General features: G+C 44.7%; 1 protein-coding gene across 1 annotated transcript in view; it reads left to right on the top strand.

Moving 5' to 3' along the window:
- Positions 1 to 504: 504 nt before the first annotated feature.
- Positions 505 to 16707, top strand: part of LOC129624649 (ATP-binding cassette sub-family C member 4-like) — a 158996-nt gene continuing 142793 nt past the window's right edge. The window contains exons 1-3 of the mRNA XM_055542804.1: positions 505 to 3105; positions 13152 to 13262; positions 13798 to 13918. Coding sequence (XP_055398779.1) covers positions 3032 to 3105; positions 13152 to 13262; positions 13798 to 13918 — 306 coding nt within the window. The 5' untranslated portion in view covers positions 505 to 3031. The remainder of the gene's footprint in view (positions 3106 to 13151; positions 13263 to 13797; positions 13919 to 16707) is intronic.

Consider the following 16707-nt stretch of genomic DNA (forward strand, 5'->3'; position numbering starts at 1 on the left):
TATTTGTTTTAGTTTTTACAAAATACTTTCACAAATTCTGAGGCTGACAGTAACCCTGTTGGAAGCGGGATGAATGAGGCCTCTAGAGCTCTGGTCCCTTGGCTCCAGAGCCAGTCCTCTGAACAGTGTAACATTGGATTTGAACATTTCTCCTAAATATCATAGTAGTGTATGTTCAGAAAATATTCCTAAGAAGTCTCAAAAAATCTTATTAAAAAAAAATACAGCAGAAGCTGTAGGGACTGAGTGTATTTGACAGTTTGGAGACACTAATTATGGTCTTGAGACAGTTGTGGGGACCAGAGAGAACAGTCTGGGGAAGTGTGATGAGAGAAGTCACTAGACTTCCAACTTCAGCAAGCAATTTATTCATCTTTGAAGTAGAGCTAGTAGCTGAACATTTATAGGGATGGAGAAATGTAGAGAATTTCAAAGAGAACTAGAAATCAAGTGAGGAGTGATTATTTAGGTTGTTTGATTGCATTATCTGAGAAAGAGTTAACACCAGAAAGATGGGTAATTGGAAGTTGACAATTTTCAGCTTTGTCTTCCTTTTTTCAATAGAAAACTTCAAACATGCATGAAATATCAAGAAAATAGTATAATAAACCATCAGCATGCCCATCAATAGAAAATTATCAACAGTTTGCCATTCTTATATCTTTGAGTTATGAAAAATATTTGAATACATTAAGGGTTTCTTTAAAATTAATTTCTCCTTCAGCTTTATTGAGGTCTAATTGATGATCAAAAATTGTATATATTTAGATGTACAACTTGATGACTTGACATACATATACATTTTGAAATGCTCATCATACCAAGCCAATCAATATATCTATCACTTCACATCTTAATCATTTAATGTTTTCTCTCTTGTATGTTGAGAACTCCCAAACTCTACTCTCTCAGCAAATGAAAAGGGCACAGTACTGTACTGTCAACTGTAACCAAATTACTGTACACTAGTTCTGCAGGACATATTCATCTTGCATAACTGAAGCTAAAAGTCATTATTAATAACACCTTTTTAGCCAAGGTACATGGGAAATTATCAAAGAATAATGAGATGATCTTATTATAAGCACCACAAACTTTGATCTTTCTTCATTTAGAATGAAAAGGAAGAGAAGCTGCTGAGCTGGTAAGATGGCCACACAAATAACTTATCACTTATGAGTGGGAGCCCAAGATTTTATTCTCAGTCCTACAGCATTGATTCATTCAGATAGCATATTCCAGACACTTTTCACACACTGACCATCCAACAGTGAGACAGTCATGCTGGACTTGGACTTGAATCCAAATCAAAATTCATCATTTACTGATTCAAAAATCTTGGAGAATGCTGTCCTTGCACCTCATCTTTCTCATCTGTAAAATAGAGATAATACCTTCTTGAATAGGGCATTGTGGGAGTTAAAAGTGAATTAAGTTTCCCACAAATGCACATAACCTGTATTCTATAACATATTGCCACTATTTCTCCACTAGGCAGGCCCTGAGCTCATGATGAAAGAAATCACAAGGCAATCTCTCTGTCCCAAATTCCTCTTCAAAGAGGGCAGCAAAAAGCTCACAGAGGTTCCCCCACAATTTAACCTGTGAGATGCAAGACACCTCACATGTTGTGGCAATCTCCAATGAATTCATGTTTCAAAATCATTTGAAGTCTTCTAATCTTTTGTTACATTTGTTTAAGTCTTATAGCTCTACAAACATAATCTGTGCTAAACCCTGTTGTTGGCCATCATCAAATATTTGGTGCCTGGTTTGTATTGGCCAAACCAAGCCCTTGTGTCCAATGTATACTGAGGTGATATGAACTGAAATTTTGGCGTTCTGAGCAGAGAAAGATTTATTGCAAAGGCCAAACAAGGAGTAAGGATGCTCAGGCTCAGAAGGCTGGAACTCCCCAGTGGATTTCAGGGGAGGTTTTTTAAAGACAGACTAGGGGAGAGAGTGGAGAGTACTTGATTTAGCTCACGCACTATTCTCTGCTTGATGTTGAGGAGCACGGTAATGCAACAGGGGTTATCATCATAAATCCTTAGGTTCCAGTTTATCATGGTCAACATGTAGTTAACTTCTTCCACCTGGTGGACTTTTTAGCATCTGCAAAACAACTCGGAAATGTGCACCAAACATATTATCTGTAGCCTTCTGGGAGGAACTAAAGATTCTGTGACTGCAGTATGGCTAATCTATTGATAAAGTTTTATTTTTATTTATTTTTTTATTACATGTTCACATTTTTCCAGTCATTAATTCTTGAGCCAGCCTTATGTGATTCAGATGAGGCCTGGGAGACTGAAGATTTTCTATAAATAAGAGACAGGCACAGGGCATGGGGTTGGGGTAGGATCTATCCCAGGAAGGCCCCACTGGGTTCTGCTTCCTTACAGTTGGAGAACTTCCCACAGGGCCCTTGTTTGGTTTTGATGAGGGCAGAGGGCCCAGAGAGGAGGCTTCTATCTTCTTCTGCTAGCTTTCTCCAGGTTTCCTCTGCAGCCCATGGGGAGCCTCTGAGCAGCAGAGATGGGCAGGGCCTGAGCCTCTCGTCTCCACCTTCTGGGTGAGTGCCTGGGCTCAGAGCAGGAACTTCCGCAGAGTTTGCAGCCAGGTGTGTTCCTGGGAGCTGGGCTGGTTGTGCCCCGCAGTCAGCCTGCTGCCTTTATCAAAGAGCTGATTATTGACTCCCACCTGCGCAAGGCTTCTGGAAGCATCTACCTGGCTGTTTCTTGGTCCTGGAGTCCCACACGTGGCGCGCTGTCTCTATCCTATGCCTGTGGCAACACCTGCACAGAGCGGGTGCCTCAGAGGTGGACCCTGGAGGCTGCTCAGTCTTGGGAGGCGGACCTGGTGCACAAAGGGCGGTCCACTCTCAGAAGCAGGTGTTCTCAGGCTCCGACCCAGTGGACCTGTGAGGAGGCCAGTCTCCAGCATCCCCGCCGGCACCTCCAGGAGCAGCAGGAGCCCCACCGCCGCCTAAGCAGGGAGACCCTGGTCTGTGACCACCTTGGCCGGCAAGATGCTGCCTGTGTCCGCGGAGGTGAAGACCAGCCCGCTGCAGAAGGCGAACTTCTGCTCGCGCCTGTTTGTCTGGTGAGTGCCCTGTCTGAGCTGTGACATTCACTGTGGGGCAAGCCCGACACTGTCAGCTTCTGTTGGGGACCAAGGGACAAGGCGAGGGAGCGTGCCTGGGTGCCTGGGGCCGGTGGGGTTGGGACGTTGGGAGGGGTAGGGTTGGGAGGGGTACTAAGGAACCTGGTGTCAGGGGAACTGAGTCTCCCTGCCTTGCTGCTCTCCGCCCAGCCAGCCCCTGAGCCTGAGAGCTGATGCAGCAGGAGCAGAAGGCAAGGAGATTGCTCAGGGGGAGTCACTGCCCAGTAGGAGAAGGGACTGGGCTCCCTACTCTCCACCTTATCCAGTGGCCTCAGAACCATTCAGGAATTCCCTGTCAGTTCTGAAATAAGCTGCAACTCCCCCCTGCCCCCCCCCCAAGCAAGCAGCTTGTGAACAATTTTCTTTATCTATTTAGTGCCCTGCATCTTTGCCATCTTCCAATAACGTCCCCACCTTTTCCCATGTTCCTTAGGTGAACATCTGAGTTCCAACTGCCCTAGGCGCCCTCTTTTCCCCTGTCTATGACCATGTATTTCTTTCTGTCCCTCCTTCACTCCCTGTGTGGTTCTGTATGTCCTGGTACCTAGTTTTGGCCAATTTCATGTGTGTACAAAACACTATTGTTTTGTATGAAATGAATGGGGACATTATTCTGGAACATGTGTTGCTTTTGCCTGGGGCACACAGCCAGGAGTAGAGTGTGTATTTGACCACAGCCCCTGGCCCTATTGTGAATATCTCCACTTCTACCTTTGAGAACCAAACCCTGGGGATGGGGTCCCTGAAACCTGTGGCGTCTTATCCAGATCTCTGTCCTTCAGAGAAGCAGTGCATGGTCTTGATGCAGATGGTCCTGCCCAGGAGTCCTTTGGTCCTGAAACCACTGACAGGTCCATGAGCTGGGAGGAAACACAGAGATGAAAAGCACTGCACAGAGTTAAAGCTCTTAATTGAAGTCTTCATCTAACAGCTGGGACTACAGCTATGCAGGCCTGAACCTTTGGATTTTAATCCCACTTGGGTGATTATTAGGTCTTAAAGATAACCCATTTATCTTTTCCACAAATTCTGATACTTCTTTTATTGGACAGCCTAAGGGATCCCCAGGGGGATGGCAGCTCCTATGCTTGTTTTGATGGTGGTGTATTCAGTGCATGTAGCTACATCCCTTGGCTATTTGATCGCCCTTTAGGAAAGAGCGACCTAGAAGAAGGAATATGTGTGTGGTTACCATAAATAATAGCAAAGTAGACAAATGTCTCTTTAACATCAAGTAAGGCAAGAAACTCTCAAAGCACATTCTGTTTATTGAATTTGAAAATGTATGTGCATGGAAATGGAAGGTGAAGACTTCCATTTTCATTGGCACCCATTTCCAGTTTTCCTGCTGGGGAGGAAGGAGCTTTTACCTCTTATTTCATGCTTGAAGACTCTGAAGCATAGAGGTTGAGTAAGTTGCTTACCATCACACAGCTTGTAAGTGGTGGAGTGGGATCTCGAACCAGGAAGTCTGGTTCTGGGGTCTGTGTTTCTTGTGTATGTAACTGTTGTGCTTGTCCTGGAATTGGTTGCCTGGAATTGTGCCAGGGGCCTAGCCCAGGATGAGACCCCTTATCATGATGGGGAGGTTCTTTCTCACTCAGATTCCCACAACCAATAAGTAAACTGATGGTGAGACTGGTAGAGTGCAAGCTTTGCTCAGTGACCAAAGAATGGAAAAGCGGAGACTTAGTTTGCAAGTCAACCTCTCAGCCCAGCTGGGTATACAGGAGGGTTGAAGTAAAAAGAAGGGAATCAGGTTAAGAGAGGGAGGAATATTCATGGCTTACCCAATAATGCAGTGTGATTTGGACCTGAAATTAAGGTAGCACTCCTTTTTAGTCCTTGTATGAGCTCTTTGCTTTGTTGTCATAGCCATTGTCAACTTTAGTGGTCCTGGTTGGTGTGTAATTTATCATGCTTATATATTACAGTGGATGCATAATGAGGATCTGTGTCTACTAGATGTTAGAGCTTCTGCCATTTGGGTCCTACCTAGTTCTAATCAGTTCTTATTTTTTTCTTTCCTTTTATGATTGAGCCTGAAACTCAGATAAGAGCAGTTGGTTTCCATTCGAGGGAGGGACAGGGATATATTTCTGGGTTATCAGCCTTTCCTTTTTACTGCTCCTTATTACTGAAGGACTCTGAAGGGGCAAAGGTTCATCTTCTGATCTTGCTACCTGCTAAGCATAGGCATTGTCACATATTGGGTTCAGTTCAGTTCAGTCGCTCAAAGTGTCTAACTCTTTGCGATCCCATGTACTGCAGCACTCCAGGTTTCCTTGTCCATTGTGAACTCCTGGAGCTTGATCAAACTCATGTCCATTGAGAAGGTGATGCCATCCAAACATCTCATCCTCTGTTGTCCCCTTCTCCTCCTGCCTTCAATCTTTCCCAGCATCAGGGTCGTATCCAATGAATCAGTTCTTCACATCAGGTGGCCAAAGAATTGGTCCTTCCAATGAATATTCAGGAAAGATTTTCTTTAGGATTGACTGGTTGGATCTCCTTGCACTCCACGAGTCTTCTCCAAAACACAGTTCAAAAGCATCAATTCTTCGGTGCTCAGTTTTCTTTATAGTCCAAACCTCACATCCATTCATGACTACTGGAAAAGCCATAGCTTTGACTAGACAGACCTTTGTCAGCAGAGTAATGTCTCTGCTTTTTAATATGCTGTCTAGAATTGCCATAACTTTTCTTCCAAGGATCAAGCGTCTTTTAATTCATGGCTGCAGTCACCATCTGCAGTCATTTTGGAGCCTCCAAAATAAAGTCTGTCACTGTTTCCATGTTTCCCCATCTATTTGCCATGAAAAGGAGTATGTCAAGGCTGTATATTGTCACCCTGCTTATTTAACTTCTATGCAGAGTACATCATGAGAAATGCTGGACTGGAAGAAACACAAGCTGGAATCAAGATTGCCAGGAGAAATATCAATAACCTCAGATATGCAGATGACACCACCCTTATGGCAGAAAGTGAAGAGGAACTAAAAAGCCTCTTGATGAAAGTGAAAGTGGAGAGTGAAAAAGTTGGCTTAAAGCTCAACATTCAAAAAACGAAGATCATGGCATCCAGTCCCATCACTTCATGGGAAATAGATGGGGAAACAGTGGAAACAGTTTCAGACTTTATTTTTTGGGGCTCCAAAATCACTGCAGATGGAGACTGCAGCCATGAAATTAAAAGACGCTTACTCCTTGGAAGGAAAGTTATGTCCAACCTAGATAGCATATTCAAAAGCAGAGACATCACTTTGCCAACAAAGATCCATCTAGTCAAGGCTATGGTTTTTCCTATGGTCATGTATGGATGTGAGAGTTGGACTGTGAAGAAGGCTGAGCACCTAAGAATTGATGCTTTTGAACTGTGGTGTTGGAGAAGACTCTTGAGAGTCCCTTGGACTGCAAGGAGATCCAGCCCGTCCATTCTGAAGAAGATCAGGCCTGGGATTTCTTTGGAAGGAATGATGCTAAAGCTGAAATTCGAGTACTTTGGCCACCTCATGCAAAGAGTTGACTCATTGGAGAAGACTCTGATGCTGGGAGGGATTGGGGGCAAGAGAAGAAGGGGATGACAGAAGATGAGACGGCTGGATGGCATCACTGACTTGATGGACGTGAGTCTGAGTGAACTCCGGGAGTTTGTGATGGACAGGGAGGCCTGGCGTGCTGCGATTCATGGGGTCGCAAAGAGTCGGACACGACTGAGTAACTGAACTGAACTGTTGGGACCAGATGCATGATCTTCATCTTTGGAATGTTAAGTTTTATGCCAGCTTTTTTCACTCTCCTCTTTCACCATCATTGAGAGGCTCTTTAGCTCTTCTTTTCTTTCTGCCATCAGTTCAGTCAGTGAGTTCAGTTGCTCAGTCGTGTCCTACTCTTTGCGACCCCATGAACCACAGCACACCAGGCTGCCCTGTCCATCACCAACTCCCGGAGTTTATCCCAAACTCATGTCCATTGAGTTGGTAATGCCATCTAACCATCTCATCCTCTGTCATCCCCTTCTCCTCCTGCCTTTAATCTTTCCCAACATCTGGGTCTTTTCAGATGAGTCAGCTCTTTGTATCAGGTGACCAAAATATTGGAGTTTCAGCTTCAACATCGTCCTTCCAATGAACACCCAGGACTGATCTCCTTTAGGATGGACCTGTTGGATCTTCTTGCAGTCCAAGGGGCTCTCAAGACTCTTCTCCAACACCACAGTTCAAAATCATCAATTCTTCTGCACTCAGCTTTCTTTATAGTCCAACTCTCACATCCATACATAACTACAGGAAAAACCATAGCCTTGACGAGATCAACCTTTGTTGACAAAGTAATGTCTCTGCTTTTTAATATGCTGTCTAGGTTGGTCATAACTTCATGGCAGCAATTACCATCTGAAGTGATTTTGGAGCCAAAAAAAAATAAAGTCAGCCACTGTTTCCACTGTCTCCCCATCTATTTGTCATGAAGTGATGGGACCGGATGCCATGATCTTCGTTTTCTGAATGTTGAGCTTTAAGCCAACTCTTTCACTATCCTCTTTCACTTTAATCAAGACACTTTTTAGTTCTTCTTCACTTTCTGCCACAAGGGTGGTGTCATCTGCATATCTGAGGTTATTGAAATTTCTCCTGACAATCTTGATTCTAGTTTGTGCTTCATCCAGCCCAGGCTTTCTCATGATGTACTCTGCATATAAGTTAAATAAGCAGGATGACAACATACAGCCTTGACGTACTCCTTTTCCTATTTGGAACCAGTCTGTTGTTCCATGTCCAGTTCTAACTGTTGCTTCCTGAACTGCATACAGGTTTCTCAAGAGGCAGGTCAGGTGATCTGGTATTCACATCTCTTGAAGAATTTTCCACAATTTTTTGTGATTCACACAGTCAAAGGCTTTGGCATAGTCAATAAAGCAGAAATAGATGTTTTTCTGGAACTCTACGAACTTGCCATACTCCTCTCTCCAATCTCTTTTTCTGTGTCCAGTTTTAACTGTTGCTTCCTGACCTGCATACAGATTTCTCCGCAGGCAGGTCAAGTTGTCTGGTATTCCTGTCTCTTGAGGAATTTTCCACAGTTTGTTATGATCCACACAAAGACTTAGCAATAGTCCATAAATCAGAAGTCGATGTTTTTTGTAATTCTCTGGCTTTTTCTATGATCCAACAGATGTTGGTAATTTGATTCTGGTTCCTCTGCCTTTTCTAAATCCAGCTTTAACATCTGGAAGTTCATGGTTCATGTACTATTGGATAATTTTGAGTATTACTTTGCTAGCATGTGAGATGAATGCAATTGTGTGGTACTTTGAACCTTCTTTCGAATTGCCTTTCTTTGGGATTGATGAAAACTGAACTTTTCCAGTCCTGTGGCCACTGCTCAGTTTTCCAAATTTGCTGGCATATTTAATGTAGCAATTAAAAGTGTCATCATTTAGGATTTGAAATACCTCAGCTAGAATTCCATCAACTCCACTACTTTTGTTCATAGTGATGCTTCCCAAGGGCTAACTTGCCTTCATATTCCAGGATGTCTGGCTGTTGTCCAATGATCACACCACCATTTTTATCTGTGTCATGAAGATCTTTTTTGTATAGTTCTTCTGTGTATTCTTGCCACCTCTTCTTAGTATCTTCTGCTTCTGTTACATTCATAACATTTCTGTCCTTTATTGTGTCCATCTTTGCATGAAATTTTCCCTTGGTTTCACTAATTTTCTTGAAGAGATCTCTAGTCTTTCCCATTCTAATATTTTCCTCATTTCTTTGCCTTGATCCCTAGGAAGGCTTTCGTATCTCTCCTTGCTATTCTTTGGAAGTCTGCATTCACATGGGTATATCTTTACTTTTCTCCTTTGCCTTTTTCTTGTCTTCTTTTCTCAGCTATTTGGAAGGCCTCCTCAGACAACCATTTTGCCTTTTCGCATTTCTTTTTCTTGGGGATGGTCTTGATCACTGCCTCCTGTACAATGTCACTTCTCTCTGTCCATAGTCCTTCAGGCACTCTGTCTATCAGATATAATCCCTTGAATCTATTGTCACTTCCACTCTATAATCATAAGGGATTTGATTAGGTCATATCTGAATGGTCTAGTGGCTTTCCTTACTTTTTTCAATTTAAGACTGCATTTTTCACTAAGGAGTTCATGATCTGAACAGTCAGCTCCTGGTTTTGTTTTTGCTGACTGTATAGAGTGTCTCCATCTTCAGCTGCAAAGAATATAATCAATCTGATTTTGGTATTGACCATCTAATGATGTTCATGTGTAGTCTTTATTTGTTTTGTTGGAAGAGGGTGTTTGCTATGACCAGTACATTCTCTTGGCAAAACTTTGTTTGCCTTTGCCCTGCTTCATTTTGTACTTCAAGGTCAAATTTGCCTGTTATTCCAGGTATCTCTTGACTTCCTAGTTTTGCATTTCAGTCCCCATGATGAAAAGGATATCTTTTTTGGGGTGTTAGTTCTAGAAGGTCTTGTAGATTTTCATAGAACCATTCAACTTCAGCTTCTTTGGCATTACTGGTTGGGTCATAGACTTGGATTACCATGATATTGAATAGTTTGCCTTGGAAACGAACAGAGAGCATTTTGTCATTTTTGAGATTTCACCCAAGTACTGCATTTTGGATTCTTTTGTTGACTATGATGGCTACTCCATTTCTTCTAAGGGATTCTTGCCCACAGTGGTAGATATAATGGTCATCTGAGTTAAATTCGCCCATTTCACCCCATTTTAGTTCATTGATTCCTAAAATATCAATGTTGACTCTTGGCATCACCTGCTTGACCACTTCCAATTTACCTTGATTCACGGACGTAACATTCCATGTTCCTATACAATATTGTTCTTACAGCATCGAACTTTATTTCCATCGCCAGTCACATCCATAACTGGGTGTTGTTTTTGCTTTGGTTTAGAGGAGTGGATTTCTCCTGATTCCACCAAAATGAATCTGATTGTCACCAGGATAGAGTCCCAGTTGCTCATAGCCTTGGGTAAAGACCATCTGCCACTTGGTTGTCTCAGTTCTCTAAGAGATAAAACTAATGAGACAATTGAAGAATCATGGGCCCAAGAGCCAGAAAAGGAGAATAATTTAAGGGGTTCTAAGAATGGCCTTAGAAGCCCAGGGAAGCTGGGGAACATTCTTTTGTTCCTGTCACAAATTTGTTCAGCCAGGCCCTTCTTGTTTTGAGTATTTGGCCAAGTGACCTTCTCTCTATTAAAGAAGAATTTTTATTGGAGTATAGTTGATTTACAGTGTTGTGTTAGTTTCAGGAGTACAGCAAAGTAAATCAATAGACATATATCCACTATTTTTAAAAGGTTCTTTTCTTTAAAAAAGATAAAAGCTACTACAGAGAATTGAGTAGAGTTCCCTCTGCTACACAGTAGGTTCTATTAGTTATCTCTTTTATATATAGTTCCCTGATGGCTCAGACCATAAATAATCCGCCTGCAGTGCAGGAGACCTGGGTTAGATCCCTGGGTTGGGAAGATCCACTGAGGAGAGCATGGCAACCCACTCAGGTATTCTTGCCTGGAGAATCCCCATGGGCAGAGGAGCCTGGCGGGCTGCAGTTCATGGGGTTGCAAAGGGTTGGATACATATATAGTAGTTTATGTATGTCAGTCCCAGTCTCCCAATTTGTCCCTTCCTCCCTCCCTCGCTGGTAACCATAAGTTCATTTTCTACATCTGTAACTCTGTTTCTCTTTGGTAGATAAGTTCATTTATACTGCTTTTTAAGATTCCATGTGTAAGTGATACCGTATGATATTTGTCTTTGTCTGCAAGCAGTTTTCTCTGGCAATTGGGATGTGCTCTTTTCTATCTAACCACAAGTGTTAACATAAAAACAACAGGAAATGGTTGGGGGACAAATTCCCCCTTGATCAACCAGCAGGGATTCAAGAGCTTTGCAGTGGTCAAGTGTCATGTGGGCCAGAGGGTCTACTGAGGATTTTGTCATTCTAAGGTTAGAACTGGGTTCTCTACTTACCTAGGCCAATCTCTGACTTTTTTTTTTCATAGTATTTTTTTTTTTTTTTTTTTTGACTTTTTTAATTTCTTGTTTTTTTACACTTAGGTTATATAAATTCTTTCTCATGCTAGGCTCACCAGGGAGCCTACAAGAGTGACACCTGCTATTACCAGCCCAGCTCCCCTCCTGACTAGATGAATGGCCCCCTTTGATTCACAGGTTGTGCGAGTGTAATTAAAATCTGAATGTAACCTTGATCTGGGTGTGAACCATATATAGCCCACTGTCCCCTGGTAGTTTTCTTGGAGACAGCTGATGGCCCAACATGGGTGGCCCTTGCTACAAGGTCCTTGAGTAACAAACATCCCTCAGGGGCACACACACGGTCTTTGAATTTTATTGAGTCTTGTTTAGGCTCATGGTGGTGCCCTTCCATCCAGGGTACTTGCACATGGCCGGGGCCCTCCATGTTTGGTATGATCCAGTCCTCAGAGCCCTTAAGTATGGTAATTATCTAGAATCAGCCATGCCTGTAGGTGGAGGGCTCATAGTGAATGGTTGGTTGGACCCCCAGAAAACAGGGATTTGACTAATACATACATCTTTGCAGGGGTGTGGTGGCAGTGGGGGCAACCTTGATGTCCCTGGGCAGAAGCCTGGGCATGGTGGAATTAAACTGTAGTTTGGTGATATTGTCAGCTGAAGTTCCCTGAAAGTCTGGTGGGCAATATTTATTCCCCGACTGAGGCTGATGGTGACAGATCCAACAATCAGTAAAATTCCAGCTCTTTTGGATGTTTGAATGTTACTTTTAAAAATAAATGAATTTTCCCGAGAGTGATACCGAGGAGGACCATAAGAAGAATCAATTGCATTTAGTTGGGAAGCTATTACTTATCTTGAGGTTGTCTTCAGAAGGCTGGGTTCAGAAAGAGGCTCACATGAGTGTTCTGACAGGACTGTAAGTAGTTCAGGGTCCAGAGCCTGTTAGACTCAGGGTGTCGTGTCCATAACATAACTCCCTGTAAAAACTTCTCTGTGTTGACAACTGATCTAAGGAGATCTTGAGACCTCAAGTTTGCAACTGCTTTGAATATGACTGGTGCTAAGACACTTCAGTCATGTCCGACTGTGACCCCATGGACTGTAGCCCACCACATTCCCCTGTCCATGGGATTTTCTAGGTTTGAACACTGAAGTTGGTTGCCATTTCCTTCTCCAGGGAATCTTCCCAACCTGGGGATTGAACCAGCATCTCTTTCATCTCCTGCTTTAGCAGGCAGATTCTTTACCACTAGCACATGTAGGGGAGAAGGCAATGGCAACCCACTCCAGTACTCTTGCCTGGAAAATCCCATGGATGGAGGGGCCTGGTGGGCTGCAGTCCATGGGGTCGCTAGGAGTCGGACATGACTGAGCGACTTCACTTTCATTTTTAACTTTCATGCATTGGAGAAGGAAATGGCAACCCACTCCAGTGTTCTTGCCTGGAGAATCCCAGGGATGGGGGAGCCTGGTGGGCTGCCGTCTATGGGGTTGCACAGAGTCGGACACGACTGAAGTGACTTAGCAGCAGCAGCAGCAGCAGCACATGTAGGTATCCTTCAATCTGATACATTTCAGAAGATTTAAGTCCTCAGGAATACAGGAACATATCTGCAGCCTTACCCACAATGGCCATTCAGCTCTATTCTGCATGCCTGACCCACTGTTACTTTATTTGATTTCTAAACATATTTTTTTTTCTTAATACTTAAAGCAGATGTACAATGTATGTTCAGTAGGCCACAAAGAGGCTGCTTTAATTATGTAATATATAAGCCAGCATGACTTTCCTATACCTAGAATGTATGTGTGTTTTTAAGCATATATCTAATTTTCCCCATATCTTTATATATATAAAATGTAGACTTTTTAAAAATAATGTCCATGAATGTAGGTTTCTAATTAGAGACATGTAATTTGAATATATGTCACTGTCCTTTTAATTTTTAACAGGTGGCTAAACCCATTGTTTAAAATTGGTCACAAACGGAAATTAGAACAAGATGACATGTACTCGGTGCTTCCAGAAGATCGCTCCCAGCACCTTGGAGAAGAGCTGCAAGGGTGAGCACAGACATCAGTGAGAAGGGGAGAAAGAGTGAGAATTTCCATGTGGGGCTAAAGGTTTGGGGGAGTCTTTGCCTTCCTCTGGGTTCTTCTGAGACTCCTCTCCTGACACTGCACGCTCAGCCATTCAGGTTGACCCTGGGCTTAGCCCACTTTGGAGGCCCGTGTTCCCTGTACATCTGTGGGCGTGGAGGGAGCCCACAGCCACGGCCCTGGAGGCCAAGCTCTGTCCCCGGAATTGGGGTCCCTGGAGGAGGGAGTCTGCCCGCCTGAGCTGCTTGTGACCTGTGAGTCCAGCAAATCTTGGCAGGAACTTGTTTCCAGAATCTGGAACTTTTCCCTCAAGGCCTGTTTCTCTGGTGCTTCAGAGTCTGCACTGCTTATCTTTTAGGAGCCCTGTGAGCAGGTAGCCAGCATCTATGGGGCAGCCACAGAGTGCCCTGTAGTGAAGGCTTATCTTCCACTCTGTCCCTCTCCCATTTTCCCTTTGGTGGACACGCTGTTCTTTACTGTGCTTTGTTTTGTATCACAGGTACTGGGATCAAGAAGTTAAGAGAGCCCAGAAGGATGCACAGGAACCCTCTTTAGTGAAAGCAATCGTAAAGTGTTACTGGAAATCCTATTTAATTTGGGGAATGTTTACATTTCTGGAGGTAAAAGATTTTCATACTGTGCACTGCTTTTTGGTGTATGTATCTCTGTACTGAGGTGGACGGGGCCGGTGGGGAGAGAGGCCAGTGGTCTAAGGTCTGAGGATAAACCCTCATGGAAACATGATAGAGCTCAGAGGTTGTATTCATCTTTAGAATGGTGAGAACTGGACTCCAGGGGTTACTGTTCTTCTTTTAACTGGTTAAAGAGTGTTGTGGAAGGATAGCCTTGAAATAAAAGACATTTTATATTATGGTAGAAAGTTCCTGGTGTTCAGTATAAACGCTGACGATCTTTGACCAAAAGAAGATTCCAGCAACCTCAGGCAATATGTGCCCTGTGATTTAGAGGAAGGTAATTTGGACCCGAGCCCAGAATAAAGTACCTTTTATGGCACTTTGTTATAGTTTAACAAGGTAAAAATTGTTACCTTGACCAGGTCACATCTGATAAATGCTTTTCTGAGAAGATATCATCACCTGTCCTCTTCCAGTGGAACAGAACCCAGCATCTAGTCCATAGCTGCCCAGAACTCCTAAGAGCACACCTTTCCCCAGGCTGCCCCCTTCCCCGTGGGCTGGAACTGTGAGCAAAGCATCCGTGGGGAGGAGCTCCAGCTTCACCGTGAATTCTGTGCACCCTCCACGCTGCTTTCTTTCCCTGGTTGTGGGAGCTGATTCCTAGTTGAAGGAGGATCCTGGTATCCTGGCATTGGCAGAGGGTGTAGGAGGGAATGTGCAGGGCAAACCAGAGGCAGAAAGTTGTGAGGTCAGAGACCTCCATGACCCTGAAGATCCTGGGTCAAGATCCCTCAGAGGACAATCCACCTGGGGACACAGTGCTGTCAGCCCCCCTGTTCTGGCTGAGCCTGCTGGGGGTCTGCTGCAGACCCCCCTGGGGGGCTCGTGCTCTCTGTGGTCCCTTAGTGCTGCCTTAGGGACATGGGCGGCATGTGAGTGTGTGAGAGCAGGACGGGTGGAAGATGCAGGTGCTGTGAAAGGGGTGGAGAAGGTGGAGAAGGTGTGAGCTGTCCTCAGTCCATCGTGTTGTGGTGAGGTGGGTGGGCCAGGTGGTTTACAGGTGGACAGCGTGGCTCTTGTTTAAAGGCTGTGCTGGGTTGAAGGGCATTGTGGGCAGTGGGCAGCTGGGCAGGTGAAGTCCACCCCACACAACTGGAGAGACCAGAGAATCCATCAGCTCCCAGGTTACTGGATGGTCCTGGGGGATGGAGTTCTCACTGATTTCAGAAGAGGATTGGCCATTGTGCCAGAGGGTGGGACAGGTATGTGGGACAGGGTGCCGCCTTTGAGAGGGCACTGACCACCTAGCTACTGCAGTGCCTTGTGAAGGACAGGGGTGGGACAGGGACCAGGAGCCCGTCAGACTGCCCCAGCTCTTCTTTGTCCCATGTGCAGCTGTCCCAGTCATGGAATTTCCACATAGTCACAGTACGTCTGTTTGAAATACACAGGTGGCAAGCTGGTGTGGATTTGTTTGTGCAGGATTTCCTGACCTCACACAGCAGAGCTCTCATGAATTCTTATCAGGAAACCCTGGGGCCTCAGTGTCTGCCTGTGGCTCATGCCAGGTGCCTGGTTGGATGAGTGGCCTCCGGGTTTAATGCTGGATCATATCCTGGAGCAGGTCTCTCTCTGCTGTCCCTGGTTCTCTAGTTTCTCTTTGGTACCAGATGCGAAAGAGTCTTAAAGTCAGGTGGGTTCAAAGTAGAGCCCATGTGGCTGGATTTGAACTGAGCTACTGGTTTTTCTTGCTGTTCTGGGCTGTTAGCCCCTTGAGTGGGGTCACTAAAACTTGGATGGATCCCATTCTAATATGAATCCTGGGTCTTGGCTGTGGCAGCTCATGGGAGAAACAGACATAGAGGGAGAGGCCACAGGATCTGGGGTTCTTCCTGAGATGGAATCCTCCCCGCTGTGGTGCTGGGAGTGTTGATTTCAAAGTTGTCCAGCCCCAGTAATACTTCCTGCTGGGGGTCCAGGAAGGCCAGGCCTGGGGCTGCATAAGGTGCAACTGGTAGAGCCCTGGGCCCTTTCAGGAGGTTGGTCTCTGGGTGGTCATGGCAGAGAAGTGGGGAGTAGAGGACGTAAATTTAGGGGCTCATCTGTGTGGCAGTACTGCTAGCACTAGCAGCAGTGCTAGTTAGTTAATAACTGATTTTATGAAGCAACTTCCCATGTTGTGATCAATCTATACTGCTTGTTCTTCTTTATATTTTAGATGGTGGAAGATCTAAACTCAGCCCAGGATTTTCTAAAACACAAACATGCTTCCTTTTTGATCTCAGGCCCTCTTTTAATCCCTCAGGTGCACAGAATGCCCTGTGGCTCATCCATGATCCCAAGAAGTGTGGTCTTTCCACCCACAGCACGAGCAGGGCCTCCTAGGTACTCCCGGCAGCCCCAGTGGGAGAAAGCAGGGTGATGCCAGTCCAGAGTGAGGCTTTTAGGGTTTTAGGATTTTGAGATATGAAAACCTCTGTCCTATGAGAAGGGCTTCCCTTGTGGCTCAGCTGGTAAGAAATCTGCCTGAAATGAGGGAGACCTGGGTTTGATCCCGGGGTTGGGATCCTCTGGACAAGGGAAAGACTACCTACTCCAGTATTCTGGCCTGGAGAATTCCATGGGCTGTCCTGTGAGAACTGAGGAGTATCTCTACCTCTCAGAGAAATAAATACCAGGCTAAGGAGCACTTGCCTGTCACCCCTAATTAGAACAGAACAGCCAAAGAGCTCCCAGCACCTATGGTCACTGTGTGCACCTCCACGGGTACT

Source organism: Bubalus kerabau, chromosome 12 (assembly GCF_029407905.1).
Source record: "Bubalus kerabau isolate K-KA32 ecotype Philippines breed swamp buffalo chromosome 12, PCC_UOA_SB_1v2, whole genome shotgun sequence".
In the NCBI taxonomy this organism is placed as follows: Eukaryota; Metazoa; Chordata; class Mammalia; order Artiodactyla; family Bovidae; genus Bubalus; species Bubalus kerabau.